The 27807-nt window shown below is 43.0% G+C and overlaps 1 protein-coding gene across 5 annotated transcripts; it reads left to right on the top strand.

Moving 5' to 3' along the window:
- The first annotated feature begins 161 nt into the window (after window positions 1-161).
- On the top strand, window positions 162-27469 carry LOC113027947 (protein phosphatase 1 regulatory subunit 3C-B-like). Of its 5 annotated transcripts, none has more exons than XR_013910866.1 (5): window positions 163-408; window positions 1486-1889; window positions 2101-2683; window positions 4755-4853; window positions 27264-27469. XR_013910866.1 is itself a non-coding variant. In XM_026177803.2 (4 exons), exons 1-4 carry the CDS (start codon window positions 395-397, stop codon window positions 27322-27324), a joined length of 1062 nt encoding a protein of 353 aa, XP_026033588.2. In that variant the 5' UTR covers window positions 162-394; the 3' UTR covers window positions 27325-27469. The 5 variants fall into 5 exon arrangements, 2 of the variants coding, with proteins under 2 accessions (XP_026033588.2, XP_080161391.1); XR_013910865.1 differs by lacking the exon at window positions 27264-27469 and adding an exon at window positions 16486-17613; XR_013910867.1 differs by lacking the exon at window positions 27264-27469 and adding an exon at window positions 16623-17613.
- The last annotated feature ends 338 nt before the right edge of the window (window positions 27470-27807 follow it).

The raw sequence follows: 27807 nt of genomic DNA on the forward strand, positions 1-27807 counted from the left end.
TGGCGTCTCTCACTCACTAACACCTGCATTTCTTCCTCTTAACTCACCTGTCAGTCAAAGCTCAGCGTGCATCAGGCCCCGCCCACCTTCTCCGTCCCGATAAACGCGCTCTCTCCTTCACTCTCTCGCTCGCTCTATTTGGCGTTTCTCTGATTGGCTGTCAGTTTGACCAGCTGACGGTGCCGAGCGCTGATTGGCTTCTCTCTCTCCCCGTTCTCGGATTGTCAGGGGGCGTGTCGGTGCGCGCGGACAGGCAGTGGTCGGACTTTAAAATGGCGGAAAAATAAACGAAGAAAAAAAGTAAAAAAAACAAACAAACAAAAAAAAAAAACCGTGGACACGGAGGGAAGCCCCGCGGCTGTCCGGGACGGGCCGAACCGGGCGACAGGTTTCCATGAACTGCACCAGGTGAGCTGCTCAAATATTAAACTGCGCCACAGCCTTCATCCTCCTCTTCATCATCAGTCTGTGAACTCGAGCTGCAGGTCAGCCTGGCACTGATCGATAAGCGATGGTTCTGTCGGTTATTGGTTTCAAACATCGATCAGAAGAACCGCCGGGTCAGTCAGCTTTAAAATCGGAGAAGTGTTGAAATATTCATCACAGAGCTGCAGATTACAAATCAAGTCATCAATAATCTGGCTTTGACTGTTGACCATGCACTCAGTAATCAGATTACTCTGTCAGCACCGCTTCATGTGATATCAGAAACATGCAAACGTACCTGACTCGTGTTAGTCTCATGTTTGTGTGTCCGACATACCTGTTAGCTAAAGGTAACTAAGTAAAGATGCCCAATAATCAATCACTTGGTGGTTATTGGTTTCAAACATTGATCAGCAGAACCAGCCAATCACACTGCTGTATTGAAACCTGGCCCACAGACACACGCTGGAGTTTTTCTCACTTCCTGCATGAAAAAACGTTTGCATGTGACTGATTTTTAGACGCTGTATTAAGGCTCGACTTTTACCAGCTCTTTAATTTGAACTTGGACCTGCAGTTCTATGATAGCGTCCAGTTTGTGTGTTTTCTGTGTAAAATCACCTCTAAAGACACCTGGGCCTCCTGCGCTCTTCGCCGTCTTCACACAGCCAAGTTTTTGAACAAAAGAAACGACAGGCAGGAAAGAGAATCTCTGAAAACCCACAGTCAGGTCTAAAGGTCAGTCCAGGACTCAGAAATGAGTGCTGGTCCTGTATGAGCACACCTGACGTACCTGCTTTTTAGGCAGTTTTAATGTATTAAGATCACAGAATGTTGACCATTTAATTCATTAACGAGGAAAGAATTATTTGATTGGTCACTTTTTCATCACGATTGATCACGGGCCGTCATCTCGAGCGCTCTGAACTTCGTCTGAGAGGCCATACGTAGTTCAGGTGTTTGGTGTTGCAGAGCGTCGTTATCTTCAGTGACTTTATTCAAATTAATGGAGATTTCTTCTTCTGCACTCTGAATACTGGCCCCCTCTGTCTTCCTCAGGGTCCTCCATGTCCTGAACCCTCGCCCCGGGGGCCCATCTCCCATCATGCCCATCGACGTGGCCGTAAGGATCTGCCTGGCCAGCTCACCTCCTCTGCGCTCCTTCCTCGGGAACTGCAACAAGCGCTCCTCATCCTCAGTCGCTCTGCTGCCGCATTGCCGACCGCTGCGACCCTGCCTTACCTCCGCGATGGCGACGGCACCATCAGCGGGCGCAGAGAGCAGCAGCGGCAACCCGGGGCTGTTAAGGAGGAAGAAGAGGAAGACCGTGGTGTTTGCGGACTCGCGGGGTTTGGCACTCGCCACTGTCCACGTCTACAACGAGTGCGAAGATGAGGCGCTCAGCGAGCTGCTGACCGAGATCGAGGGTGCTGCCTCCGGACTGCACCTGGCAGACATCAAAGGTGACGGAGGAGGTCACTGATACTTAACAACAAACAAATCAGTAATCTATTAATCAATACATTTGTTCTGGAAGCTTCTTTGTGCCGGGTTGCTTACTCACAGCCTGTTTTTCGCTCTTCTTTTTGCATCCCTGAAGCAGTTGGGAAGTCAGAACATTTCAGCTGAGCTTCATGTTCTTTATTGACACCTTTCTTCATCTCCTCCTTCCAGATCCAGCAGATTGTGGTTCTTGCCTGGTTCTGGCCTTCACCCAGCCAGCCGCAGACTACCTAGACTTGAGGAGTCGTCTCAAAGCCCAGCAGGTGTGCTTGGAGACCTGTTCAGTCCAGGAACACCTGCTCTCGGGTACTGTCCAGGTCCGAAACATCTGCTTTGAGAAGTCTGTCTGGGTGCGGATCACCTTTGACTCTTGGTGCTCCTTCCAGGACGTTCGCTGTCAGTACCTGAACAACGTCTACGGTTGCCCCGACACCGACACCTTCTCATTCTCCATCGCACTCCCAGAGCTCCTCAAGCCCTCTGGAAAAGTGGAGTTCTGTATCCGGTACCAGACTCAGGACCAGACGTTCTGGGACAACAACCTTGGGAACAACTATCAGCTGGCAACGGCCGATCGAAACAGTCGGAGCACGGCCGTTAAGAGTCCAGCTGGAGTACCGTTCCAGAGCGACCGCAGCGGAGACAAGAGAGATGAGATCCATTCGGACTTTGATCCGTTTGGAAGCCCTCGGACATCAGCAGGAATCTTTCCTGAATGGCAGAGCTGGGGCCACATAGAGACCACCCCCTACTGGTGAGACTGTCACAAGACACATTTTTAGGTCACACTCACTGGCTTTTATGATGTACAAGATCCACTCCAGCACTAAAGAAACACTTTATCCTCCAGCTGTGATCCAGATGTTTGTAGGATTCACTGCGCACTTCCTCACTTTACCTCACAGGAGTTCTCAGACAGATGTTTACCTCTGGATCTGTCTCATACTCTTTTACCCCATGCACCCAAAAACTGAACCTTTAACTTACACCCTGGTTCCCACGATCCCGGCGCCTAGCCGGATACCACCCGGGGCTCCTTCATACGCAGCACAGAGAGGCAGTCAGGAGGAACCAGGAGTTCCAAAGGGCTTTAAACCAGCATCCAAAGGAGACTTTGAACCGCGAGATGAGCTGACAGGCTTAAGATTCAGTGCTTTCTCAGAAGCTCCCAAAGATCCGTAATCAGCGCCTTACAAACGTTTTTTCCTCTGGTCTGCATGTTCTTCTTCTTCTTTTGGGTTTCACAGGACTTGGATGACCTTCACGTCTTCACGAGCATCCTTCTCTGGAGGACTCTGAAACACCAGCATGGTTAATGTAAGGGTTCCTGAGGGGCTCACCTTTTTTGGGTTGTTTTATATGAACTGAATCGCTTCTGTCGTCAGGACACAGCTTTGAGTTTCCTCGGTTCATGAACTCGACCCTGACGATCAGTGTTGTGCTGTAACAGGTCAGATTCAGGAAGTGTTTTAGCCGTTACTTTAGACGGCACGCACGTGACTCACTGCTAGTTATTATGATGATGGCAGGGTTTATGGAGGCGGAGCTGTGGCCACCTGAGCTGCTGCTGGTTTAGCTGGCACACCCTGTGGTCCGTCTCTGTTCAGACTGGTTTGTCGCTCTCTTATCGGAGATTTTTTTTGTTGCAGTTGTTCGCTACTGTGTCGACTCGGAATCGCTATAGTTATGTCAGTGAGCTTAGACTAACCGTTCTCGAGTCTGAACTTGTTTTAATGCTGAGATCTTGTAATATCTGACCTTTGACCTGTGACTTGGACCCTTCAGGGACTGGACCAGCTTTAGTCAGAGCTGTGCCTTCACGTCTCCCTGTGGGGATCCTGAGTTCCTGAAAATGTTAGCTTCATAGGCTAGTCCTTGAGCTAAAGTCACATGACCTCATACATGACCAGATTCAAAGGTTAGCCTGATGACGCCGCAAACTTGTCCGACTGGTCAATGTCAAAACTATGGCTCATCTGTTACCGGGCAGATTTTAGCCATGCTTTTCCCCTCACTGATGTAGCTTTAAACGGTCAAAGGTCAGGAAAGCCTTGTCACGTTTAGTTGTTTTACTCTGACCCTCTGCTATGGGCGGAGTCACGTGACCTTTCACTTCGTCTTTGCTCCTGAAACCTTTACTGAACACTCCAGTGCTCTTACCTGTGTGTGCGTGTGTGTGCATGCGGGGACCATGTGACAAGAAGTAAGAGGGAAATGTGTTTAAAGTGAACGATGATGATGTCGATACTGATGGGCCCTGAAGTGTTTCCTGAAGGGCTTGTGCTGCGTTCAGGTGCTGTCAGCCCTGAGGCTTGGAGTTTTTGTATGAGCGACTGTATCGGGGGGTGGGGGCACAGTTCTGATTGTCCCTAACCACAGAACCCCGCCCTCGGCTCTGACTTATTGTATTTAACTTGGTTAGCTCGTGAGCTAACTAGCTGCTAGCACTGTAGCAAGGCTGTAATGTAATGTGAAATGTAATGATGATGTCTGTACCAGGAAGTGATGTAAGCAGGGAGTGTTTGTCTGTTCCTATTTTTGTGTATCATTTCATAATAAAAGTCTAACATTTGTAAAGTTTGATTCTCGCTTACTTTATTCTGAAAAACTGACATCATATGAAGAGATGAAAGATAAATAATGAATAATTGTTTTAAATTGGGATGTTTTCACCTGAAAGTGTCCTTGTTGTTCAACCAACTCTGAGGGTTTCAGTTAGGTTCAATAAACTCGAACATGCTCTCTGGGACAGGAGGAGGCTGGCGTGATGAGATGTGAGCTGATGGCTGTAAGTGTGATTAACATTCCTGGTTTTGTCCGATTAGAGTCCAGCTGACTGAACCGAGGGGAGAGGACGGTCAGCGAGTCAGAGCGGCCAATGGATCGAGCAGAATCTGTTCAATTAACAGGAAGTGAGATGCACGGTCTGTATAAGTTATTGATCCAGAGTGTGTGTGCGTGTGTGTGTGTGGATAGTTTCCACTGAGGGAGATTTATGCTTATATAAGCTTGTGCGCGCAGACGGGAAGTTAAATCTGGTGCTGTCAGATGCGATGTGGATTACATCGCTGCTGTCACATGACCTCAGAGGCCGTGAAGCTGTTTCTGTGCGTCCCTGGGTTGGCTGTAGCTGTACCACCACCTCTTCCTCCTGAGAGCAGCTTGTGTCCACAGGATGTTTTGAGTCTCATTCTCAGGCTGGAGTCACATGACCCCACACTGCTCATCACTTTCATGAGGTTTAAATATTAAAGAAGTGGAGCTGCTGTCTGACCCCAAGATTAAACTTTATTTAAAGCCTTCTTTCAGCGCTTTATTTTGAAAGGCTTTGTGAGGTTTAAAACAAAGCGTCCTCATCCTGCTGCTGTGGATTCATTGACCTGTAAAATCATCGATGTATCTTTTTGAGTTTTAAGTGAAAACTGATTGAACTGCTTTTTCATTTTTAGAACACTGCGATTGGCTAATGTCAGCGCTGACGGCACTCATCTGTTGCCAGGCAGACTTCAGCCATGCTGAGCCCTGACGTGCAGTTTGAACTTGACAGTAAACTTCAGATTATCCCATTTATATAAGAGGATCATCATCATAATGACTTGAATTCAGGCGTCTGATTGGCTCCTGACCTGAAGCCCATTTACTGATAATTTGATCCTTGGATCAATAATACCCAATAAGTTGACAGCATTGCGTAGATGTCTTCAGCACATGAAGTAAAGTCAGGAAACCATGGAGAAGTGGGAGGAGTCTGTTTCTGATCTGACCAATAAGGGGTCAGCGCTGGGATGTGAGGAGTCTAACTGTTAGCACGCTGAGGCTAACAAACATGTTTGATAAGAAAGTGATCAGTTACTGAGCATTTTTGATGTACTCTGATTACTTTCAGCATGTAATGTTAGTGCAGGTCACCTGTCCGTGGTTCTCCTCCTGAACGAGTTTGAAACATTTAATGAAATATTTTCACTGCTCCTGCTTTACTTCCTTGTTTATTTTCCATTTATCTCCTGATTTATTTACTTCCTGTCCAAATGGAGCAGCTGCTTTTTATCAGGAAGTTTGAGCCTTTTAGACGAGGCTCCATGTTTCTCACTGAGCGCTCTCTGCAGGCAGAGAAGAAGCTAACGTCTGCACGTCTGGAAGAACAGAGGTCTCTGAGGCCCATACCAGGAACGCTGACATCAGAGGCATTCAACATTTACATCAATATTTCAAATTCACATTTTAATGATCCCTGAAAACAAAATCTGACGAACCAAAACAAAGTTAAAAAATAAAGACAAATTGATCAATAAAACAATCTGATCATCTCTGTATTGCTTCCATGATCCAGCTGATACTCTGACATCACTTCCTGTTGCTGAGCACTCAGAGCTCTTTTCGTGACTTGTTTAACCCTGAAGATCGCAGAGGTCACGACCGCGACCTGCCTCCAACCATCAGCTGTTTCAAAGGCTCCACAGAAAGATTTGAACTTGGATTTAAAGAGCTACAGCTGATCTGAGACCAGCTGGGCGGTTGTTCCAGAGGTGCAGACACTGGGAAGGCACGGCGCCATTTCAGATGACCTTTAACTGCAGGATGGTCAGGAATGTGTGGACGCAGCAGACACGCTTTGTTCTGTAGTCACCGGGAGTCGACGCATCGCAGCAGTCATGTGACCTCTCTTTTTTGGTACCAGTCTGCAGCTTTTTAGACTCCTTGTAAGAGAGATGAGCGTGCGATGTGTTACAGGAGTCCAGCCTCGAGGCATCAGAAGCAAGTCTGATGGTTTTTAAAATGATTTCTGTCAAATGTCAGATTATCCCAAAGTGTGAATCAAAGCATCCTTCAGCAGACCTAAGAAACCGGTTCAATCATAAATAAATCTCTTCCTCCTCAGCGTGTCTATGAAGCCCGAACCTCAGAAACTTCAGACTCTAATTTTCTTTTTAGTCACTGTGAACTGAACGATTGATTATAAATTGCTACTGAAATGTCTGCATGACACCAAATCATGTGTATCTTTCTTACATGGAGAGAATCAGATTCAATTAATTGTTTGATTGATTTTGTGATGATCAGTGAAGAGAAACAAAGAGATCATCAGGAAGTGAAACACGAAGAGGAGGAACTCTGAAACCTATCAGACAGGAGGAAGAGGAGATGATGAGGCAGCAAACTGCAGGTCTGCTGAAAGTTTTTGTTCTTTTCAAAGCTAAAACAATCAAACTTGCTTTGCCCTTATTCATCATGAAAGTGATGAATAAGGGCGACCGTGGCTCAGGGGGTTGGGAATCGCATCTGTAACCGGAAGGTTGCTGGTTCGATCCCTGGGCTCTCTGTCCTGGTCATTGTGTCCCTGGGCAAGACACTTTACCCTACTTGCCTACTGGTGTTGGCCAGAGGGGCCGATGGCGCGATATGGCAGCCTCGCTTCTGTCAGTCTGCCCCAGGGCAGCTGTGGCTACAACTGTAGCCTCCACCAGTGTGTGGTATTGTAAAGCGCTTTGGGTGCCTTGAAAAGCGCTATATAAATCCAATCTATTATTATTGTTATTAATAGAAACAGCTGAGCCTGCCTCGGTGCTGTCATTCAGTCCAGCCATGTTCTCTATCTGTGGGGGTGCACACTGTGCAGGGGCCTGTCCTCCACCATGGTTCTCCTTGCTCCTCTTTCTCAGGTTTCTCCTGCCTAATGTATTCACTGATCACGTAGTCAGTTGTATAGATACATCTCTAATGATCAGCTATGTACCACAGGCCTTCAAGCTAGCTGTAGTTAAACCTTTACTCAAAAAGCATCTCTAGACCCAGCAGTCTTAGCTAATTATAGGCCAATCTCCAACCTTCCTTTATATCAAACATCCTTGAAAGAGTAGTTGTCAAACAGCTAACAGATCATCTGCAGAGGCTTATTTGAAGAGTTTCAGTCAGGTTTCAGAGCTCATCACAGCACAGAAACAGCTTTAGTGAAGGTTACAAATGATCTTCTTATGGCCTCTGACAGTGGACTCATCTCTGTGCTTGTCCTGCTAGACCTCAGTGCAGCGTTCGATACTGTCGACCATAATATCCTATTAGAGGGAGGGGGGAGGATGAGAGAAGAAGAGGCAGCTGCAACGTAAAGACGCAGAATAACTCCAGCTTTGTGTCTTTTTCATTGTAGCTGAAGTCTGGGACAAAATGTTCCTTTTTCACGTCAATACCATTTTCTTCTGTTTTAATTTAATTTTATATATTTATATAGCACATTTAATTACAACAGGAGCGTTGACCAAAGTGCTGTACAAGAATACAACATACATAATAAAACAACTTAGAGTATTGATAGCAAACACCAAATATGAATTAACAAATAACTCTCATGCTGTATTAAAAGCCAGTAAATAAAAATGTGTTTTAAGATAAGATTTAAAAAGATTGACAGTGAAAGCCTGTCTGATGTGTAGGGGTAAATTACTCCACAGCTTAGGTGCTGCGACTGCAAATGCTCGACCACCTCTATGAACCAGCCTCGACCTTGGTACGGCTAAAAGCAAAAGATCACTTGATCTAAGAGATCTAAGGGGGTATAAGTCTGCAAGAGCTCAGACAAATACCCGGGAGCCTGTCCATTCAGGGCTTTGTAGGTCAACAAAAATGTTAAAGTTAATTCCGAAGCGGACAGGGAGCCAATGGCGAGAGGCGAGCACCGGGGAAATGTGTTCACATCCTTTAGTACGTGTCAGAAGACGAGCTGCAGCATTCTGGACCAACTGCAGCCTTGCCAGGCAGGTCTGGCTGACTCCAGCATATAAGGAGTTACAATAGTCCAGCTGGGATATAATGAAAGCATGAATCACTCGTTCAAAGTTTTTAAAAGATAAAAATGATCACCTTAGATAAAAGGCTCAGTTTGAAGAAGGACCGCTGTACGACTGAGCTCAGCTGTTTTTCAAAGGTGAACTTGCTGTCAAATATAACCCCAGATTTTTGGCATGTGATTTGACAAAAGGCTCAAGACTGCGCAGGTTAACATTAGAGGTGCTGGGATAGCCGCTTGGTCCAAAAATTAGCACTTCGGTTTTGTTCTCATTGAAGTTAAGGAGGTTAGAGGCCATCCAGGATTTAACTTCACCGAGACACTGAAGTAAGGGTTCTAGTGAGGCAGGACTGTTTCCCTTCAGCTGAAGATAGATCTGAGTATCATCGGCATATGAATGAAAACAAATGTTACATTTTCTAAAAATTAGGCAGCATATAAATGGAGAACAATATTGGCCCCAGTATAGATTCACCGCACCTGCTGTTTGATGAGCAGAAAGGTAGGGTGAGCATGGGGTGAAGCTTTCTGTTGACCCGCAGCTTAATAAGATAAGATAACCTTTATTAGTCCCACACGTGGGAAAGTGGTTTTGTCACAGCAGGAAGTGGACAGTGCAAAAGTTATGAAGCAAAAATTAGAATACAATGCAAATAATATACTGTACACAACTGTACAGAATAGAATGAAATAAAATACTATATACAGTAGAATAAAATATACAATAGGATAAAAATAGAATGCAAATTCTATATACAACTGAGTAAAAATACAACTTTGTCAGAAGTTTGTACGTTTTGATGCCGTAGGCTGATTCTGCGAGTCAACATCACCATTTGGCGTAATTATTGGTGTAACACTTTGTGAGTCGCAGGCATGTTCGTCTGCGCAGTCTGAGCACTTGTTAGGGCCCGAGCACTAAAAGTGCGAAGGCCTTATTGTATCTTTTATTGATTTGATTTTATTGATTAGCATCTCAGTGAATACAGAACAAAGATCTACCACAAAGAAAGAAAGCACGAGACAAGGCTAATCAAAAGGTCTTGGCTGAAGCTTTTGCTTATTACGCCAACCCTTTAACAAAAGATCTTTTTGTATGCAGCTCCTGTACACAGGGCTCGAAGCAAAGAATAAAACAAAGCAAAAACAAACAAAAAAAAAAAAGTTTCCCCCTTAGAAAGGTACCTACATCAAAGCAAAAGAGTCAAGAGTTTCAGTTTTATTATTTTTGCTCTTTTCATTCTTGATTTATATATTTTTCTAATATTTTTAAACATGTTTTTAAACAAGGAGAATGAACTCCACCTTTTTAAATCCCTGTCAGAACTATTCCACAGGTTACCTCCTCTAACAGAAACACATCTCTGCTTTATATTTGTCCTCATCTTGTTTTCCTTAAAGAAATCTCTTCCCCTTAAGTCATATTGACTCTCTCTGACTTTGAACAGCTTCTGAGTACTGGGGCAAAGCAAGTTATTTTGTGCTTTATACATTATCTGTGCCATTTTATATAGAATAGAATAGAATTCAACTTTATTGTCATTGCACATGCACAGGTACAGGGCAACGAAATGCAGTTTGCATCCATCCAGAAGTGCTTTAGTGATATAGATATATTACAATATATATTAGCAATAGTATAGATATGTAAGTATATTACAGAAATGGGTCTATTATGGTATGTTATAATGTACACGGTATGAAGTATGTTGTGAATATTCTATAACTATAAGTATGTACAGGCTGTAGTGAGTACAAGCTATGTACAGGATATGAACAGGATATAAATATGAAAAACTATACAGAATATGAAATAAATAACTTTACAGAATCTGAGATATACAGCTATACAGAAATGGGAACTATGCAAGTTGTAAACAGTTGTAGGGTTAAAGATTATCGAATGTACAGAATGATTATTTACACAGAGCTATACAGTAGTGCAGTTAAGATAAGTGAGGGTGTAGATAGTTTCTACAGAGGTATATAAAGTGCTGGTGGTTGTGAGTGGTGGTTCAGTCCATGTTATTATTGTGTGTTTGAGGGTACAGTTGTCCATTGTGGGTGTGTGTATGTCCAGTCCATGAGTTTAACGTGGGTCAGATGTCAGGAGGCAGAGTTCAGGAGTCTGACAGCTGTGGGGAAGAAGCTGTTCCGGTACCTGGTGGTCTTAGTCCGGAGGCTCCTGTAGCGCCTCCCAGAGGGCAGGAGGGTGAAGAGTCCATGTGATGGGTGACTGGGGTCTTTGATATTTTCCCAGCCCTTTTCAGACACCGCTTCCTGTAGATGTCTTTTATGGCAGGAAGTGGTGCTCCGGCGATGCGCTGGGCAGTTTTCACGACCCTCTGCAACGCCTTCCGGTCCGAGGCAGAGCAGTTCCCGTACCAGACTGTTATACAGTTGGTCAGGATGCTCTCGATGGTGCAGCGATAGAAGTTCACCAGGATGTCTGAGGACAGGTGGTTCTTCCTCAGAGTCCTCAAGAAGAAGAGGCGCTGGTGAGCCTTCTTGACCAGCTTGGAGCAGTTGGTCGTCCAGGTGAGATCCTCGGAGATGTGGACTCCCAGGAACTTGAAGCTGCTCACACGCTCCACAGCCGTCCCCTTAATGTGGATGGGTGGATGTGGGTCAGCATTCCTCCTGTAGTCCACGATGAGCTCCTTGGTCTTCTCGGTGTTAAGCAGCAGGTTGTTTCTGTCGCACCACTCAGCCAGACGATCCACTTCCTCCCTGTAGGCCGGAGGAAGTGGATTTATTCAACTAAATCGTAAAATCTCAGGGTATTCAGATTAATAAACACAATGTTAGTTGGTTCTATATAGTTTGATTGGTTTATAATTCTTATAGCTCTTTTTTGTAACTTGAAAATATGAAGAGTGTTCGTTTTATATGCATTACCCCATATCTCCAGACAGTAAGTCATATATGGAAGCAACAGAGTGCAATAAAGTGTGTATAAAGATTTTTTGTTCAGGACATGCTTTGTTTTATAGAGAATATCGATGGTTTTTGACATTTTTGTTTTCACGTGGTTTATATGAGACTTCCAACTCAGCTTATCATCAATCATCACTCCAAGAAATTTATTTTCATTCACTCTTTCAATTTCAATTCCATTAACCCTGATTTTAGAGACATTTTTCATTTGTCTAGTGCCAAAAATAATCAATTTTGTTTTCTTTATATTTAACGATAACTTATTTACATCAAACCAGTTTTTTAATATATTTAACTCCTTTTCCGCTGCAGTCAGAAGCTGTTCTAAGTTTTTACCTGAGCAGTACAGAGTGGTGTCATCAGCAAACAATACACATTTTAACAGTTTGGAAACACTACATATGTCACCTTATAAATACTAACCCCTTCCTCTTTCAAAAGAGTCTCCAAAATTACTGCAACACTTTCCCATTTATTTGGCCCAAATTCCCTGCCAAAAGCACCTCCAATCCCACGGCCCATCTCTAACAATGCAAGAGATGAAACCAACCAGACATCCAGCAAAACATGAAACTGTTCTGGAGTGCTGAGCAGGTTCATTCATTCAAGACGTTAACACCGGTGGCAGCAGTGGACGGACCTCTATTTGCTCCAGCAGCTGTGTGAGAGTCAGCAGATCGCTACAAACTGAAGATCATATGCAAGTTTTGGAAATTAAATTATGAATATTAACTTTGCTTTAAAACACAAAATTTTTAACTCATCTCAACATTCATTCAAACACATGACAAACTAATTGACACACCTGAGTCACTCACTTTCTTAAATCCACTCGCTCTCACAAGCTCGACTCCATCAGTGGCTGTTTGTTATATTAGCCACACTTATACACACTGCATGTAACTGCAAACGCTCTTCAGCCATGTTGATGTGCTACCTATATTGGCTGGAAATGTTCATTTCCAGACAACAGACACAGGCAGACTATGCTTACATGTTACAACACTGGTGAAATTTTTATGTGTAATATATTTGTTCAAGACATTTCTTTGTTATGGGAAACATTTTGAAATCATCATGAGCAACAGGAGCGGTGATTTCTATAACTGCCACAAGTTAATCTGTAGTGGTTTTGGTATCAATGTGACAGGAAGTAAATACGGGCCAGTATCGCCGATACCGATACTTTTCAATTAATAAGGTGGATGCGTCATTGAATTGCTAAATGTGAATTAATTTTCATGACCTTGAGTGGTTTTTGTGATATTTTCTTTTTTATTATTAAATAGTTAAAACCCAGGAAATAATTAGGACAAAGCTTCTAATTAGAAAATGCTTTATTGTGGCGGGGCATGGCCTGCGATGTCCATCTCACCTGCACGACATCTACAATCCCGCCGGATTGTACCCTGTGCTCTGCTTGTGTTGTTGTAGGTGGTGAGATGAATGAACACAGGCTGCGTCCCATCATGCTTTAAACAAGCTGTAGTTCAGCCTCTTCTTAAAATACACAATCTGGACACAACTGTTCTGTCCAGTTACAGGCCAATCGCAAAGCTTCCTTTTCTGTCTAACGTCTTGGAGAACGTGGTCTCCTTACACGTGCAGGCCCACATTGATTTTAACAAATTCTCTGAAAAATTTCAATCTGGTTTTAAATCACTACATAGCGCTGACACGGCACTTAAGGGTTTTTAATGATATTCTTGTCCTGTTTTTCTTCTCTCGCCCCAACCAATCACAGCAGATGGCCCCGCCCCTCCCTGAGCCTGGTTCTGCCAGAGGTTTCTTCCTGTTAAAAGGGAGTTTTTCCTTCCCACTGTCGCCAAAGTGCTGCTCATAGGGGGTCATATGATTGTTGAGCTTTTCTCTGTATCTATGAAGCGCCTTGAGGTGACTTTTGTTGTGATTTGGCGCTATATAAATAAAATTGAATTGAATGATATTCTTTTAACGCGGGACTCTGGCAGCCCTGCTGCCCTTTTATTGTTGGACTTGTCAGCAACTCTTAACACGGTCGACCACGACATCCTGTTATCACGACTAGAATTTCACGGCTGCCCTAAAAGGATCTGCTCTTGTTTGCAATGCTGTGGTTTCGACTCGCCGCTCCTGTGTCAGTGCAGGCACACTTTGCTCCCCCTCCCCCCTCTTGTGTTTAGATGTTGCGTCCTAATGTGATGTGACTTAGACGCTTTGGGGGTTGTTGTTTACATATTATTTATATTTCCACCAGTTGTTTTTGTTGAGAGTTTTAATTCAAGTTTTTGTATTATAGTTTCTTGTTTGTTTTAATTTGTTTACTGGTTTGCTTGCACTTTTTAAAAGAAGAAAGTGTACTTTATTGATCCCCGTGGGGAAATCCCTCTCTGCATTTAACCCACTCACTCAGTGAAGCAGTGGGCAGCCATTGGGCGCCCGGGGAGCAGTGTGTAGGGACGGTACCTTGCTCAGGGGTACCTCAAGGTAGCCGTTCAGTGGATTCGAACCACTGACCTTCCGATCATGGGGCCACCACTCTACCTACTGAGCTATCCCTGCCCATTTTTTTTGTTTCTTAAAAAAAAGAAAAAGAATTGATAACTGTGAACCACCACGGCAGACCCGATGGCATTTTCATGCTTCGCAGCATCGTTTATTATTACAATAATCACACGGTTGCTGTTACAGTACGTTCAATGGCTGCAGCTCTCCCGCTGCCAGCCGTACACATCACCACCAACAGCAACACAAGCAGAGCGCAGGTTTTAAGCAGCGAGGTGTGATTGTAGAGGCCGTGCAGGTGAGGTCATATCTGTTGACATATCTCCAAAAATGCACGTCATTGTGGAGAAACTGCACAGCGCAGCACAGTGGTGTTGTATGCGTGAGATCGGATCCACGACTGTGACAGAAAAGCCGATCAGCTGATCATTGATCATTTTCATGATTGAAGTAGCAACAGGAGAGGGAGGGGCTCCATATATCAGTTGTTAAGCTTAATGTGGGAATGCTTTACAAACATTCAGAGATGAACTGTACTGGTATCGGTCCGATCCAGTAATTTAGGTCAGTATCGGACCGATACGTAATATTGGATCGGTCCATCTCTACGCTGAACTCAACCCTGAGCCAATGTCGTTGTATTGATCATCCTCCGGAAATTAAAAACACAGTTCTCCACTTCATCTGTGGAGGACGAGAATATGACTATAGCATCTCAAAGGTCAAAGGGTATTCTCCTTTAACAACCGAAAACTCGGTAATGACCAAAATATTAGGCACGTCCTGCCCTCTTCTGCTTGTGTGACTGAAGATGCAGTTCAGAAATGTCACCACTAGATGGAGACAAACGAATGTCAAAATGGAACTTGAGCCTCACTGGGCTGAGATTCACATTACAGGGCAAGACAAACAGAAACACACACAAAATAATCATTTTAAAAAGTGAAAACAACAATAACAATGTCCTTCTTGCGATGCATTATGGGTCCTCATAATGGCACCTTTTTTTTCAGTCATAACTCGGCTTCCATACCTCCCACATCTAGCACATGCTATATTGCCCCATGGCATTAATTATCCATAAAATCTCTGTAAGAATAAAATGAAGTTTTGAAGAGTGTTCATATTTAAGTACAGGGTTTAAAAGTAAGTGGAACCTGAACCACATTAAGTGCTAACATCACTAATGTCACATAACTTTACTGACATGTGGCCAAAAGTCATGTGTAAATGTTCTTTCATATTGGAATATGTCTGTGAAGGTTCTCAGTCATCCAGGTCATCGTAGTCTAAGGAGCTTGCAAAGAAAAGCGTCTGGACTTTAAGTTGCTTGAAGACGTTTCACCTCTCATCCGAGAATCATATTGGAACATTTGCATCGTGACATAAAACTCTTACTTACTGTTAAAGGTTTACTCTTCTTTCTTTCTTTCTTTCTTTCTTTCTTTTTTTTATATTATCCACCTTATAAACAGTACCTCAAGTGGTTGTTGATCAATGGTCTTGACAATTTGCATATAATTGATGAAGGAACTGACCTCACAGTCCATTGTTCCCTCTGTGGTGCTACTTTCAGTCATTATGCAAATGTCCTGTTTATGAGGTTGAAACCTGCAGTCACCTGATGATGATGAAACATTTCTCCCACTGAAAACGTCCAGATGAACAGAATCAACTGTTTGGGTTGACTGACCTGGATGATTGAGCATCCATCAGGACAGAAAAGAAACAACCATTACTTTCTTCAAAGCCATGATCTCAAACTCATCTTCAAATAGAAGATTTTCTCCCCATCTGCTTTTATACTTTTTAAAAATAGCTCACCAGTAGATTAATTCTAAGGTACACTGTGGTTTTTCTCCTTTCCTTCCTTTTTCAGAATAGAATAGAATAGAATAGAATAGAATAATCCTTTAATTGTCCCACAAGGGGAAATTTGGTTGTAACAGCAGCCAGAAAGACACATATACAACAAACAGGACACAGGACAGAAACATACATGATTTTTCTTACATATTTACATTAAGGACAGTGGTTACTATAAACAGAGTACTGTACAGTTATTAAATAAAATAAAATTAACTACAGATAAGAGGCAAAGCAGGTTGTAGTGCTGGTTTTGTGTTGTGTATTTCTCCCATTGTTAGTTTTATTGTTTTGTTCAAGTTAGTTTTTTTATTTTACCTCACCAAATGGACCTATAACAGAAATAAATGGATAAATAATGATTAATCTTAGTTTGACCACATAATGATAATCCCTTCATCTGTGTCTATTCTTTGATAAATCATATAATAACTAATTGGCCTCTTAAATCCTCCCTGTTTTTTTGTCTTCATCCCCTTTCTGTTTAGGAAGGAGGGTTAGCTTCATGACGTGGACATTTGTGACATGGGGGTGGGGGACACCCGTTTGCTAATGCACTAGACCCACAAACAGTGGCAATATAAGACCTTGTTTCCCTTTAACCCTTTATTATCTTTCTGAGAAGACTGAGAAAGGCCCGGCTTCCACCACCGATCCTGACCACCTTCTATAGAGGAACTATCGAGAGCATCCTGAGCGGCTGCATCACTGTCTGGTTTGGGAACTGTGCCATATCAGACCGCAAGACCCTACAGCAGATAGTGGGAACAGCAGAGAAGATCATCGGGGTCTCTCTACCCTCTATTGAGGACATCTACACCTCACGCTGCATTCGCAAAGCCACCAGCATTGTGGCTGATCGGACACACCCCTCTCACACACTCTTCACACTCCTGCCATCTGGAAAAAGGTACCGAAGCATTCGGGCACACACATCCAGACTGTGCAACAGCTTTTTTCCACAAGCCATCCGTCTCCTCAGCAAAAAGGGACTGACTGATAAACACGCACACACACACACACACACACACACACACACACACACACACACACACACACACACACATACACACACACACATACACACACACACACACGCACACACACACACACACACACACACACACACACATACACACACACACATACACACAAACATTATCACTCAGCTTAACTCAACTACCTCAAAACATTGAGACTGGACTGACTAATCAACACAAGCGCAAACACACTGACCTACACCACCAAACCATCGTACACACCAACCTGTAAATGCTCTTTTGCACAATATTATTACTGGACTTTCTGCACTAACTTCTGCACTTCCTAGTTTATGCTGCTACACTAAGGAATGTTTACTGTTTCCTGTTTATCCTTAGATAGTTAGATAGTTTTTTGTTAATTTATGTTGTAATTTATGTTAGGTCAGGCTGTCTTGTCTCTGCTAGCCAGCTAACTAGGCCTCTTAGTTAGCTAGTTTAGAGTTTTTCTGTTAAATTATGTTGTAAATTTATGTTGCATGTAGCACCTTGGTTCCTGGAGGAACGTTGTTTCGCCTCACTGTGTACTGTTAAACTGTATATGGTTGAAGTGACAATAAAGCCAACTTGACTTGACTATTGTGAATAAAAAACAAACTGGACAGTTGGGGCAAGGAGCTACCAAAACCTTTTCTGTAATTTTACACATTTATTTAGTTTAATTTAGTTAAATTTTTTAAAGACTCATGCTGACAGATTTCTTTCTTTGGCGCACCACTTTTTTCTTTATCATGTAGAAAAACAGTTAAATATGTAACTTCTTTACACTCACATAAAGGGGAGATTCACTGGTCCAGCCCACTCAGGATTAAAGTAGTCTCTATGACGCCCATCTTATAACTCTGCATAGTCACATTTTTGCAACGGGGGGTTCCACACGCTAACTCGCTCACGCTCCGAAAGGCAGGTTGGGTAACAAGGCCGGGGAAACTGTTCACAGAAGAGGGAAGCTCACAACTAGGAAACAAACTCAAGGAGAAAATGCTTAAGAGACTTCACAAAAGCTAGAATCTTAGCACTAATGTGTCTAGCACGTTAGTGCGATCGTGGCTCAAGAGTTGGGAGGTCGCCTTGTAATCGGAAGGTTGCCGGTTCGAGCCCCGGCTCGGACAGTCTCGGTCGTTGTGTCCTTGGGCAAGACACTTCACCCGTTGCCTACTGGTGGTGGTCAGAGGGCCCGGTGGCGCCAGTGTCCGGCAGCCTTGCCTCTGTCAGTGCGCCCCAGGGTGGCTGTGGCTACAATGTAGCTGCCATCACCTGTGTGTGTGGATGACTGGATATGTAAAGCGCTTTGGGGTCCTTAGGGACTAGTAAAGCGCTATATAAATACAGGCCATTTTAGCACAATCATCCAGCGACAAGAGAATCTGAGCCCCGGCCTTAAATGGCACAGGAACACAACAGCAGAGTAATCGGAGACAGGTGCGTGGACCAAAGAAAGTGTGTACATTATTGTACTTTATTGAGCCCCGTGGGGAAATTGCTCTCTGCATTTAACCCATTCACTCAGTGAAGCAGTGGGCAGCCATTGGGCGCCCGGGGAGCAGTGTGTAGGGACCTTGCTCAGGGGTACCTCAGGGTAGCTGTTAAGGGGAATCGAACCCCCGACCTTCCGATCATGGGGCAACCACTCTACCTACTGAGCTATCCCTGCCCACAGTGATGAGAGAGACATATGTAGACTTACGGGCCGGCTGGGCAGACACAGTGACCATGACAACATTGTTTTTTGGACACCACTCAGACAGCCAGCAATGTGGCTAAACGTGTCATGCAGTGGGGGGCTACAGTACTTCAGATGCACTGGCCATAGAGGCCTGGCTAGCTATGACTTTTCAATGCCAGGGTCTCCAATTCAGCAATCCTGGTCTCCAGAGCTGCAAACAGGCTACATTTATTACAAGTATAGTTAAATATAGTAATTAGCAGGCAATCTGGATAAAGCAGGTCCAGATTACACTATGAAATAAGATGTTATCGCAAAGTTTATATTATATAAGTTATATAAGCAAGTTTAAAGGCGTTTGGCTTGTTGGCACTGTAAATCTGATGCTTCTTCAGTCTGAGCTGTGAGGAAATAAAAATGTTAACGACAAACAACAACAGGAACTTAGAGTCCAACTCTGAACTCTAGAGAGGAGAAAAGTTTGACGGTCAAAGATACAATCTTATTGATTTTAGTTTGTCTGCAGCCACGTTTGTGTTGTACTGTCACACACTAACACTAGGTTTGGATTTTCATTTGAAGCTGCTGTAAACATGTCTGCTTTAGTTTCTGTGTCTGTTTTCAGGTGATAAGGCTGCTCTGAAGTCATTTCCTCCTCTGGGACAAAACAGCACTGATTGGCTGCACAGTTCCAGATGAGACGCACACAATGGGCAATCCTTCTGCGTTTGTTTTTCTACTGCTGGATGTGGGGTGTAACCATGGTGACAAGGAGTTGCCATGGGGATTCTACATCCCTCTCATGTTTTCAGTCAATGACATCATTAAGCTTAAGTCCCACCTCCAGCTACAACCATAAATGACAGCAGACACCTGTGTGTGTTACAGTGTATGTTACTATGTTACCATGTATAGATCTATATGTTACACTGTGTGTTGTGCTTGCTGTGTGAGATACACTGTATGTGTTACAGTGTGTGTTTTATAGTTTGTATGTGTGTTTTACCATGTGTATATAACTGTGTGTGTCTGTGTTTATGTGCGTGTTATAACTGTGTCTACGTCTGTGTTACAACTGGCTCACAGGTGGTAACATAGAATGGTGTCAATTGAATGGGAATTACCTTGTAGGCAGTGTTGGGAAGGTTACTTTTAAAATGTATTCCACGACAGATTACAGATTACATGCCGCAAAATGTAGTTTGTAACGTATTCCATTAAGTTACTTAATAGGAGTAATTTATTCCCAATGCTTTGGATTACTTAATATATTATCACTTATTACTTATTACTTTGTGCACCTACATGAATGTACTATTGCTGTGTGATTTATTACTATTATTGAAGGTTACTCTCCACACCAACACCAGCTAGATGTTTAAATCTTACTATAAATGAGTAACAGTAGGTGGACATTAGGTAAGGCTGCACTTCTTGCAGTGATCTCGTGTAGAAAACTACTCTGTATCAGTAATGCTTTCTTTTTGTCTGCAAATAATCATGTGGAACTGCACATGATTATTTGCAGCGATCAGGTTGTTAATGCAACAGCTTGTTAATACGTGGAGAGGCTTTTAAAATTTATCCTGGCTTCTACGGGCAACCAGTGAAGCTGCTGAAGAACAGCTAATATGAGCTCTTGACGGAGTAGAGTTATGACCCGAGCTGCAGAGTTTTGGAGAAGTTGGAGTTTATGAAGGAACTTTTTAGGGAGACCAAATAGGAGGGAATTGCAGTAATCAATAGGGGACGTAATAAGACTATGGACAAGGATGGCAGCAGCATGGGGAAGAAGGAAGGGGTGGAGTCGGTTAATATTACGGAAGTGGAAGCAAGCAGACCGGGTTATGTAATTAATGTGAGACTGGAATGAAAGAGTATTATCAAGTATGACACCCAAACTCTTAACCTGAGGGGAGGGAAGGGTGGGAGAATTTTCAATGTTAATGGAAAAGCTGTGGGATTTGGTTAAGATAGATGGTGAACCAACAAGTAAAACTTCTGTTTTATTACTTTGAGAATTGGAGGAGAACCAGGATCTAATCTCAATAAGACAGTTTGAGAGGGAGGTAGGTGGGAGGGATGAATTGGGTTTAGAAGAAAGGTAGAGCTGGGTGTCATCGGCATAACACTGAAAATTTATATTATATTGTCAGAATATATGACCAAGAGGGAGCATGTAAGTAATGAATAAAAGAGGCCCTAATACTGAACCCTGGGGCACACCAGCAGAAACAGGACAGAGAGCTGAAGAATGGGATTTAAGTTGGATAAACTAGTGCGGTCTGAGAGATAGGAGGTGAACCAGGCAAGGGGGGTATGACTAATGCCAATGGAAGCTCACCGGTTCAGGAGAATATTGTGAGAAATGGTATCAAACGCCGCACTAAGATCAAGAAAGATGAGGATGGATAGGAGGCCAGAATCCACTCCCATCAGAAGGTCATTGGTAATCCTTAGCAGAGCAGTTTCTGTGCTGTGATTGGGGCGGAAACCAGATTGAAATGGTTCATAGAGATTATGGTCATTGAGATGTGAATGAAGCTGGGCGGCGACAACTTTTTCAAGAATTTTTGGAATGAAGGGGAGATTTGATATAGGGCGAAGATTATCAAAGTTATTGGGGTCTGCACCAGGCTTTTTGAGAGTTGGGATAACAGAAGCCTTTTTCAGTGCTTCAGGAACAATCCCAGTGTTCAGGGAGGAATGAATAATATTGGTTATGAGAGGAGCTAACAAGGGAAGACAGGCTTTAACTAACACATTGGGTTAAGTTGATGGTGGATATCTGAGATTTTACAAGTGAAAAAAGAGATAAGAGAGTTGCAAAAATCAACAGAATACATGTGGGAGGGGAATGTGTCTGGAGGTTTTGTAATTTTACTGAACAATGAATAGAGGGACATGGAGTTACCTTCATTAGAACTAATTAAACCAGAGTAGTAAGCAGATTTGGCTGAGGCAATGCCGTCCTTATAGAACAAACACGATCATTGTGCATTTCTTTATGTACAGTAAGTCCGGTTTTCTTGAATAGACGTCGAGTTGGAGTCCTTTAAGCTTTAAGGTGACGCAGGTCGGAGGTAAACCACGGAGCTGAACGGGAAAATGAGACAGTTCGATATTTAAGGGGAGCAAATATGTTAAGAAGGTTATGAAGGTTGACATTATAATGACAAACGAGTTCATGAGGGGTTGAGGAGCAGTGGATAGATGGAAGGTCGTGGACGGCAGATGAAAAAACAGCTGGGTTGATATTACTAATCTTCCTAAAAGTGATATTACGAGAGATACAGGTTTTGGAAGCGGTTATGTTTGCATCAAAAGAAATAAACATATGATCAGACTGGGGAAACAATGTGGCTTTACAATGGGCGGGGGTAATGCCAGAACAACAGACCAAATCCAGGATATGACCTTTAGAGTGGGTAGGAAATGTTATGTACTGTAGAAGCCCAAAACTTTCCAGGCAGGAGGTAAAATCTCTGGAAAGAGGGATTTTATTATTGTCCATAATGGCTGGAAGGCGATGTCCAGGTAGAAGTATAGAGCCACAGGTAGAGAGACAGCCAGGCAGAAACGGAGCCGCAAAAGATCCGTAGAGAAGAGCTGTCGCCGGGTGATGAACGATGGATAAAAAAAACCCAGGTGAGCCACACCAACACCCTGTGGATCCACATCTTAATCAGGGCCGAGCACTGAGCACAAACGGAGGGACCGAACAACCAGCTGACAGCTGTAGCACAAGCAATAGAAGCCCGCAAGTATTGCGAAAACAAGTCAAAACAGGGTCGCGCCTTAGATACTTGATTCAAATTGTCGTCAGCAACTGAAAAAAATTATAATAAAAATATAACAATAACCAGTGAGCAGCGGCAGCCAGGCGTGCCAGCGTTCACTCAACCGGAAACACCATGTTATGTGTAATTTCTATTGCAAATATTAATCACAGTTAAATTTAGAAGGGATGACAGTAAAAAATGTGATGTCATCACGCGCTGCGTTCTCGACACCGGACTCCCGTGTGAACTTACGAAGTCCGGACGAGTGAAAACGCGACTACGTACTTTATTGATTGAGAAACGGCCTAACAGTCTACAGTCTATGAACTAACCTCAGCTAACGCCAACTAACAATGTTAGCTTGGTGGCAAGTAGCCTTCATTAATAGTAATAAAAATCACACAGCAACAGTAGATCGAAGACACTGCCGTTTCGCCCATCCCATTTCCAAGTAAGAAATGCATTCCTGCCCATGCACTGCCGGCTCTGCTGTCTGACTGACGCCACCAGCATTAACAGGACGCTGACATTAGAGCCTTTTGTGTGTTTTGTTTGGGTTTCCAGCAATCAAAATCAGAGAACCTGTATTAGTCCCAAATGGAAATTAAGTTAAAAGAAAAATAACAAAAGAACTGCAAGTCGTACTCGAACCGGCCGCACTCAGCCACGTGATTTATGGCTACATGCTCATCCAACTGGGTTAAATCTGCGCCCGACTGCGTTTAATCACCAAAACTGAAGAAGGCATAGAGAGGGCATAGCCTCACATATGAAACCGGAAATGACCGTCATGTATTCTGTTTATTTCAGCAAAGTAACTGTATTCTGATTACCACCTATTTAAACGGTAACTTTAACTGAATACAGTTACTCATATTTTGTATTTTAAATTTACTGCCCCTGCAACAAAAATAATGGCAGATCAAAATGAATGTTGGTGGCAATCTTTGGCCCATCTAAAGGCCTAATTATAATAACAATGAAATATTACATCAAATGTATTTTATGGAAAATATTTAAGTTTTTCGTTTTTTTCGGCTAAAAAAACAGCGCGCTCATGTAAAGTAACTGGGATTGAAAGGGTTAAAACAACAAAAATATAATTAAAACTTGATGTGAATATTTTAGAAGTAGAAGGCAGAAGTAGTTTTAAAAGACTGACTCATTTAAAGTGGAAAAAAGGTGGATGTCTTTTTAAGGACCCTCCAAGGGCTAAATACACAACGCTGATACATGGACTCCGTTACTCCCCAACACTGCTTGTAGGCGAACTGCAGTGGGTGCGAAAACCAAATGAAGATTGATAAGGTATGTGCAGCGGATTGGAGTGGAACAGCAGCAGGAACTGGGAAGGCCTTGAGAGGCAGGGTTTTACATACTGTGTGTATGCTGTTGTGTTACACTACATGTGTGCGTTTGTGTTGCCTGAGCCCTCAGTTTCTCTAATTATAACAAAGCCTCGGGTTACCTTATATCATCACAGCGCCGTTCAGCGTATTAGGAAGTTTAAAAATAAAATGTCGATTTATGTTGAACGAGTGATATTTGTTCAAGTGTCTTGTTTGATTGTCGTAACTCCGTCACTATTTAAATTTGACTAATTTCCTGAGATGATGATGATGATGATGATGATGATGAACTGACTGTAGTTCATATAACTAAACTGCTTCTTGATGACTTCCTGTGCCATGCTCTCGACGATGTTTCCGCTTGACGTCTTTCAAACATATTTTTCGTTGATTTCTTAATCCCAAAGCTCTCCATGGTCGATAAGCACCGTCTTTGTGCTTCTGCAGCAGATCTTTGACAGCACATCTGGAAACAGCTGCATGCTATAAAATGTCTGCTGACCCTGCTGAGGCAGGACAACTGTGTCTCTTTGCTGTATTCACTGAAAGCTTCTCAGACCCCTCAGTCTTCTCCTTTTAGACTCCCTCTGATTGTTATTCACCTGCACAGCTGCAGCTTTTCCACTTCATGACTTCAGTTTAAGAGAAAATGTTGTTCGTGAACAGCGATTTGCTATAGTTTGCTCACACATCACATTTATTTTCTGTGGTTCTTTAATCTGGAACGTTTTTGAAAATGAATGTTTTTAACCTCTTCACCAGCACACGCTCATGGGGAAAATGAACCTTATATCTTATGATATAACATCTCCTGCTCACACATTGTTCACTGCAAAATAAATACATAAATACAAAAAAGCCCAAAGTCAAACATAATGAGCGTATTTTTCTGATGAAAGAGTTTCACACACACCTCAACCCTTCAGTTCTATTCTGAAGCTGCTCTGGGGACCATTATTTCACCTCGCTGCCCGATTTCTTTCTGGCTTGATGGAAAATTATTCTTCAGGGCTGAATTACTCATTAAGATCTTTTTTTGTTTCAAAGCAACAGATATTTTATTGAAATGTAATTTCAGATGGAGGCTCTCTGCTTGTCGTTGATTGGTTAATGAGGGTCTGAAAGCTTAACGAAGCATCATGCTCATTAACGGCTGTGATTCTGAGCCAAAAAAAACCGTCGTTACTCCTCTTTGTACGACTGGGATCTGCTTATTCTTTTTTCATAAGCTCAGCCACATCCCTGGAGATCAAAATCTCTTCTTCGAGAGAAGACTGCTCTAAAAGTACATTACAAAGTTGATGAATTGAAACATAATAAACTGAGATGCAGAGAAAAGTAAAGGACATCAAAATTACATTTCTAAAGACACAAAATAGGAATTTCAGCTTAAGAATATCACTGGTACTTTCACCCATACATTTCTTTGTGAGCTTCAGAATGGTTTTACATTTCAAGCTTACTTTATTATATAAACCTGTGTTTGAAAGTCGCTTTTATCCATCCATCTTCTTCCGCTTATCTGGGGCAGCAGTCCAAGCAGAGAAGCCCACACCTCCTTCTTCCCAGCCTCCTCCTCCAGCTTATCAGGGGGGACATCAAGGCGTTCCCAGGCCAGCTGATCTCTCCAGCGTGTCCTGGGTTCACCCCGGGGCCTCCTCCCAGTGGGACATGCCCGGAACACCTCACCCAGGAGACATCCTTGTCAGATGCCCGAACCACCTCAACTGGCTCCTTTCGATGTGGAGCAGCAGCGGCTCTACTCTTGTGTGAAACTTGTATGAAAAGCCTACAAAAGTGAAAACAGATATAAGATCCCTTGAAAAATTATATAAATGAAACTTGTATGTTTTGGATACTTCCTAAAACAATATATGAAAGTAATGAGAAAGTGGCCACTCTTATTAGTAAATCATATAAGTTTTTACTATTTCTTTTCCATATGGGTCTCCTTAATTATGTCTATTTTCCTACAACATTAATTTCACCTTCTTCCTCTGTTTCTTCGTCACATCTAACCCTAAAAAGCAGCAGCCTCTTATTACTGTGAGCACTGGCTAGCAGTTTGTTGCTCGTACTGTTGATAGTGCAGCAGCCAACAGCTAGCATGTTAGTTAATCTGACAAGTTTAGCTTATCTCTTAGCTTTTCAGCTCCACTTCTTCCACACTAAACTCTGTTCTGCAGTGTGCATGAGCACAGCGATGGTAGGGTAAGGGGCCAACTGCGTTAAGAGATTTGATCGGGCAATACAGTGACATTAATGTCATTGAACAATTGTGTTTCTGTCCACTGCGCGGCTGTCCTTCGATTGACACATCAGGCCCAAAGTGCATCAGCTCACTGGGAAAATACCCGGTGTGCTAGATTATCAGTTCAGGCCTGCTACCTACACTTCTGTAATTGAGGCATGGTTGGTTAGATGCTTGCTGGCTTCAATGGAAGAACCTTCCAGTGGGATTGTGTTCAGGACAGTTGGAGTGGTTTTGTGTGGTTTGTCTGTCTGTGGTTGTTGGTTTTAAGCTCTGAGTTTGTGTTTAAATGACCAGGAAAACAGCAAGTGGCTTTTTGGCCTGAATAAATTCATCTGTACACAGATCTTCACGTGTAAACGCCAATCCTGCTCATAAATTAGGACGATACATCACAATGGTAACAGCTGGGGAAACTACAACATGCTGTTTCCATGGAGACCATGAAGGAGAGGAGGAAAAGAGGATAATTGTGTTTTAGGAAACACTTTAACTAATCAGCTCTAGCTGACAGTCGGGGTAATGGGTGTGTTTTGTGTTGTCATGCCGACTGCAGCTATTTAAACAGCTTTCATCATCACAACATGACAACAGAGTGAGCGTGGGACACACGGACAGACGAGAGATGGAGATAATAGAGGAAAATAGGAGGTTTGAAAATGCTTCAGTGTAATAGCTGAGCCTCTCTCATGCTCTCTCTCTCTATTATTCTTTAGTTTCAGTCTCCAGACTGAAACAACTCAATTTCACCCCTCACTAACACTGTGTGTATGTATCTGTTAGTGTGTGTTGCAGTGTGTATGACCAGCAGTCATTTAAAACAATGACAAACTGCCAAACTCAGAGAGGAGAAGGAACAAAGAAAAATGATTTTTTACACATTTCAGGGTTTCTGTTTCTGTGTGAAATATTATCACGAAACACTTTTGAAAGCTGCTCATGTTCATGGGCTGGAGGTCGGAGGACTCAGCCTGCTCTCAGTCAAAAGGTAAACAAAAGCATCATTAACTCTGTGCTCATTATCCTCTGAAGCAGCTCCCAAACAGCTGCAGTGCAAAACACATCAAGGCTGCTGTGTGCATGGCTCCTGTCTAACAGTGTCAAACACTATATATGTGTAAATGTGTGTCACAGGTTTGGACACGCCCTCTCATTTAACATTTTTTGAATGTTTTTAGGAAATCTGCAGAGGGAGCTGAAGGTTCGAGTTGCCAAACGTCAGCCACAAAACTTCAATGACTTGCAGAGGATCTGCATCGAGGACAAAACCCCCGACATGTAAAACTGACCTCTGTGATTGCAACAAAGGTTTTGCCACCAAGCACCAAAGCATCATGTATTTGTTTCATTCATGAAAATGTGAATAAATCAGTTTTGAAATGCATTTTTCTGGATTTGTTGGTTATTGTTCTGTCTCCCACTGTTCTAATAAAGCTACCATAGAAATGATGGACTGAGCATTTCTTTGTGGGCAAACTTACAAAATCATTCTTCCCTGACTGTATATGCTGATGATGTCAAGTCTATTTTAATGAAAAGTGACTGAGGTGAAGCTTTTTTAATCCAGTGGCTCCAGCTGTATTCTTTGACCTTCCTATTTGGCCCCACATGAAAAAACCAGCATTTACTGGTTTAGGTGTGGAATGGACCTGCTTCACCCTCACATGCCATCACGTAGATCTGCTAACCAGGAGCTTTGACCGTCCCGAAGACATTTTTATA

This window comes from Astatotilapia calliptera, chromosome 8 (assembly GCF_964374335.1).
Source record: "Astatotilapia calliptera chromosome 8, fAstCal68.1, whole genome shotgun sequence".
In the NCBI taxonomy this organism is placed as follows: domain Eukaryota; kingdom Metazoa; phylum Chordata; class Actinopteri; order Cichliformes; family Cichlidae; genus Astatotilapia; species Astatotilapia calliptera.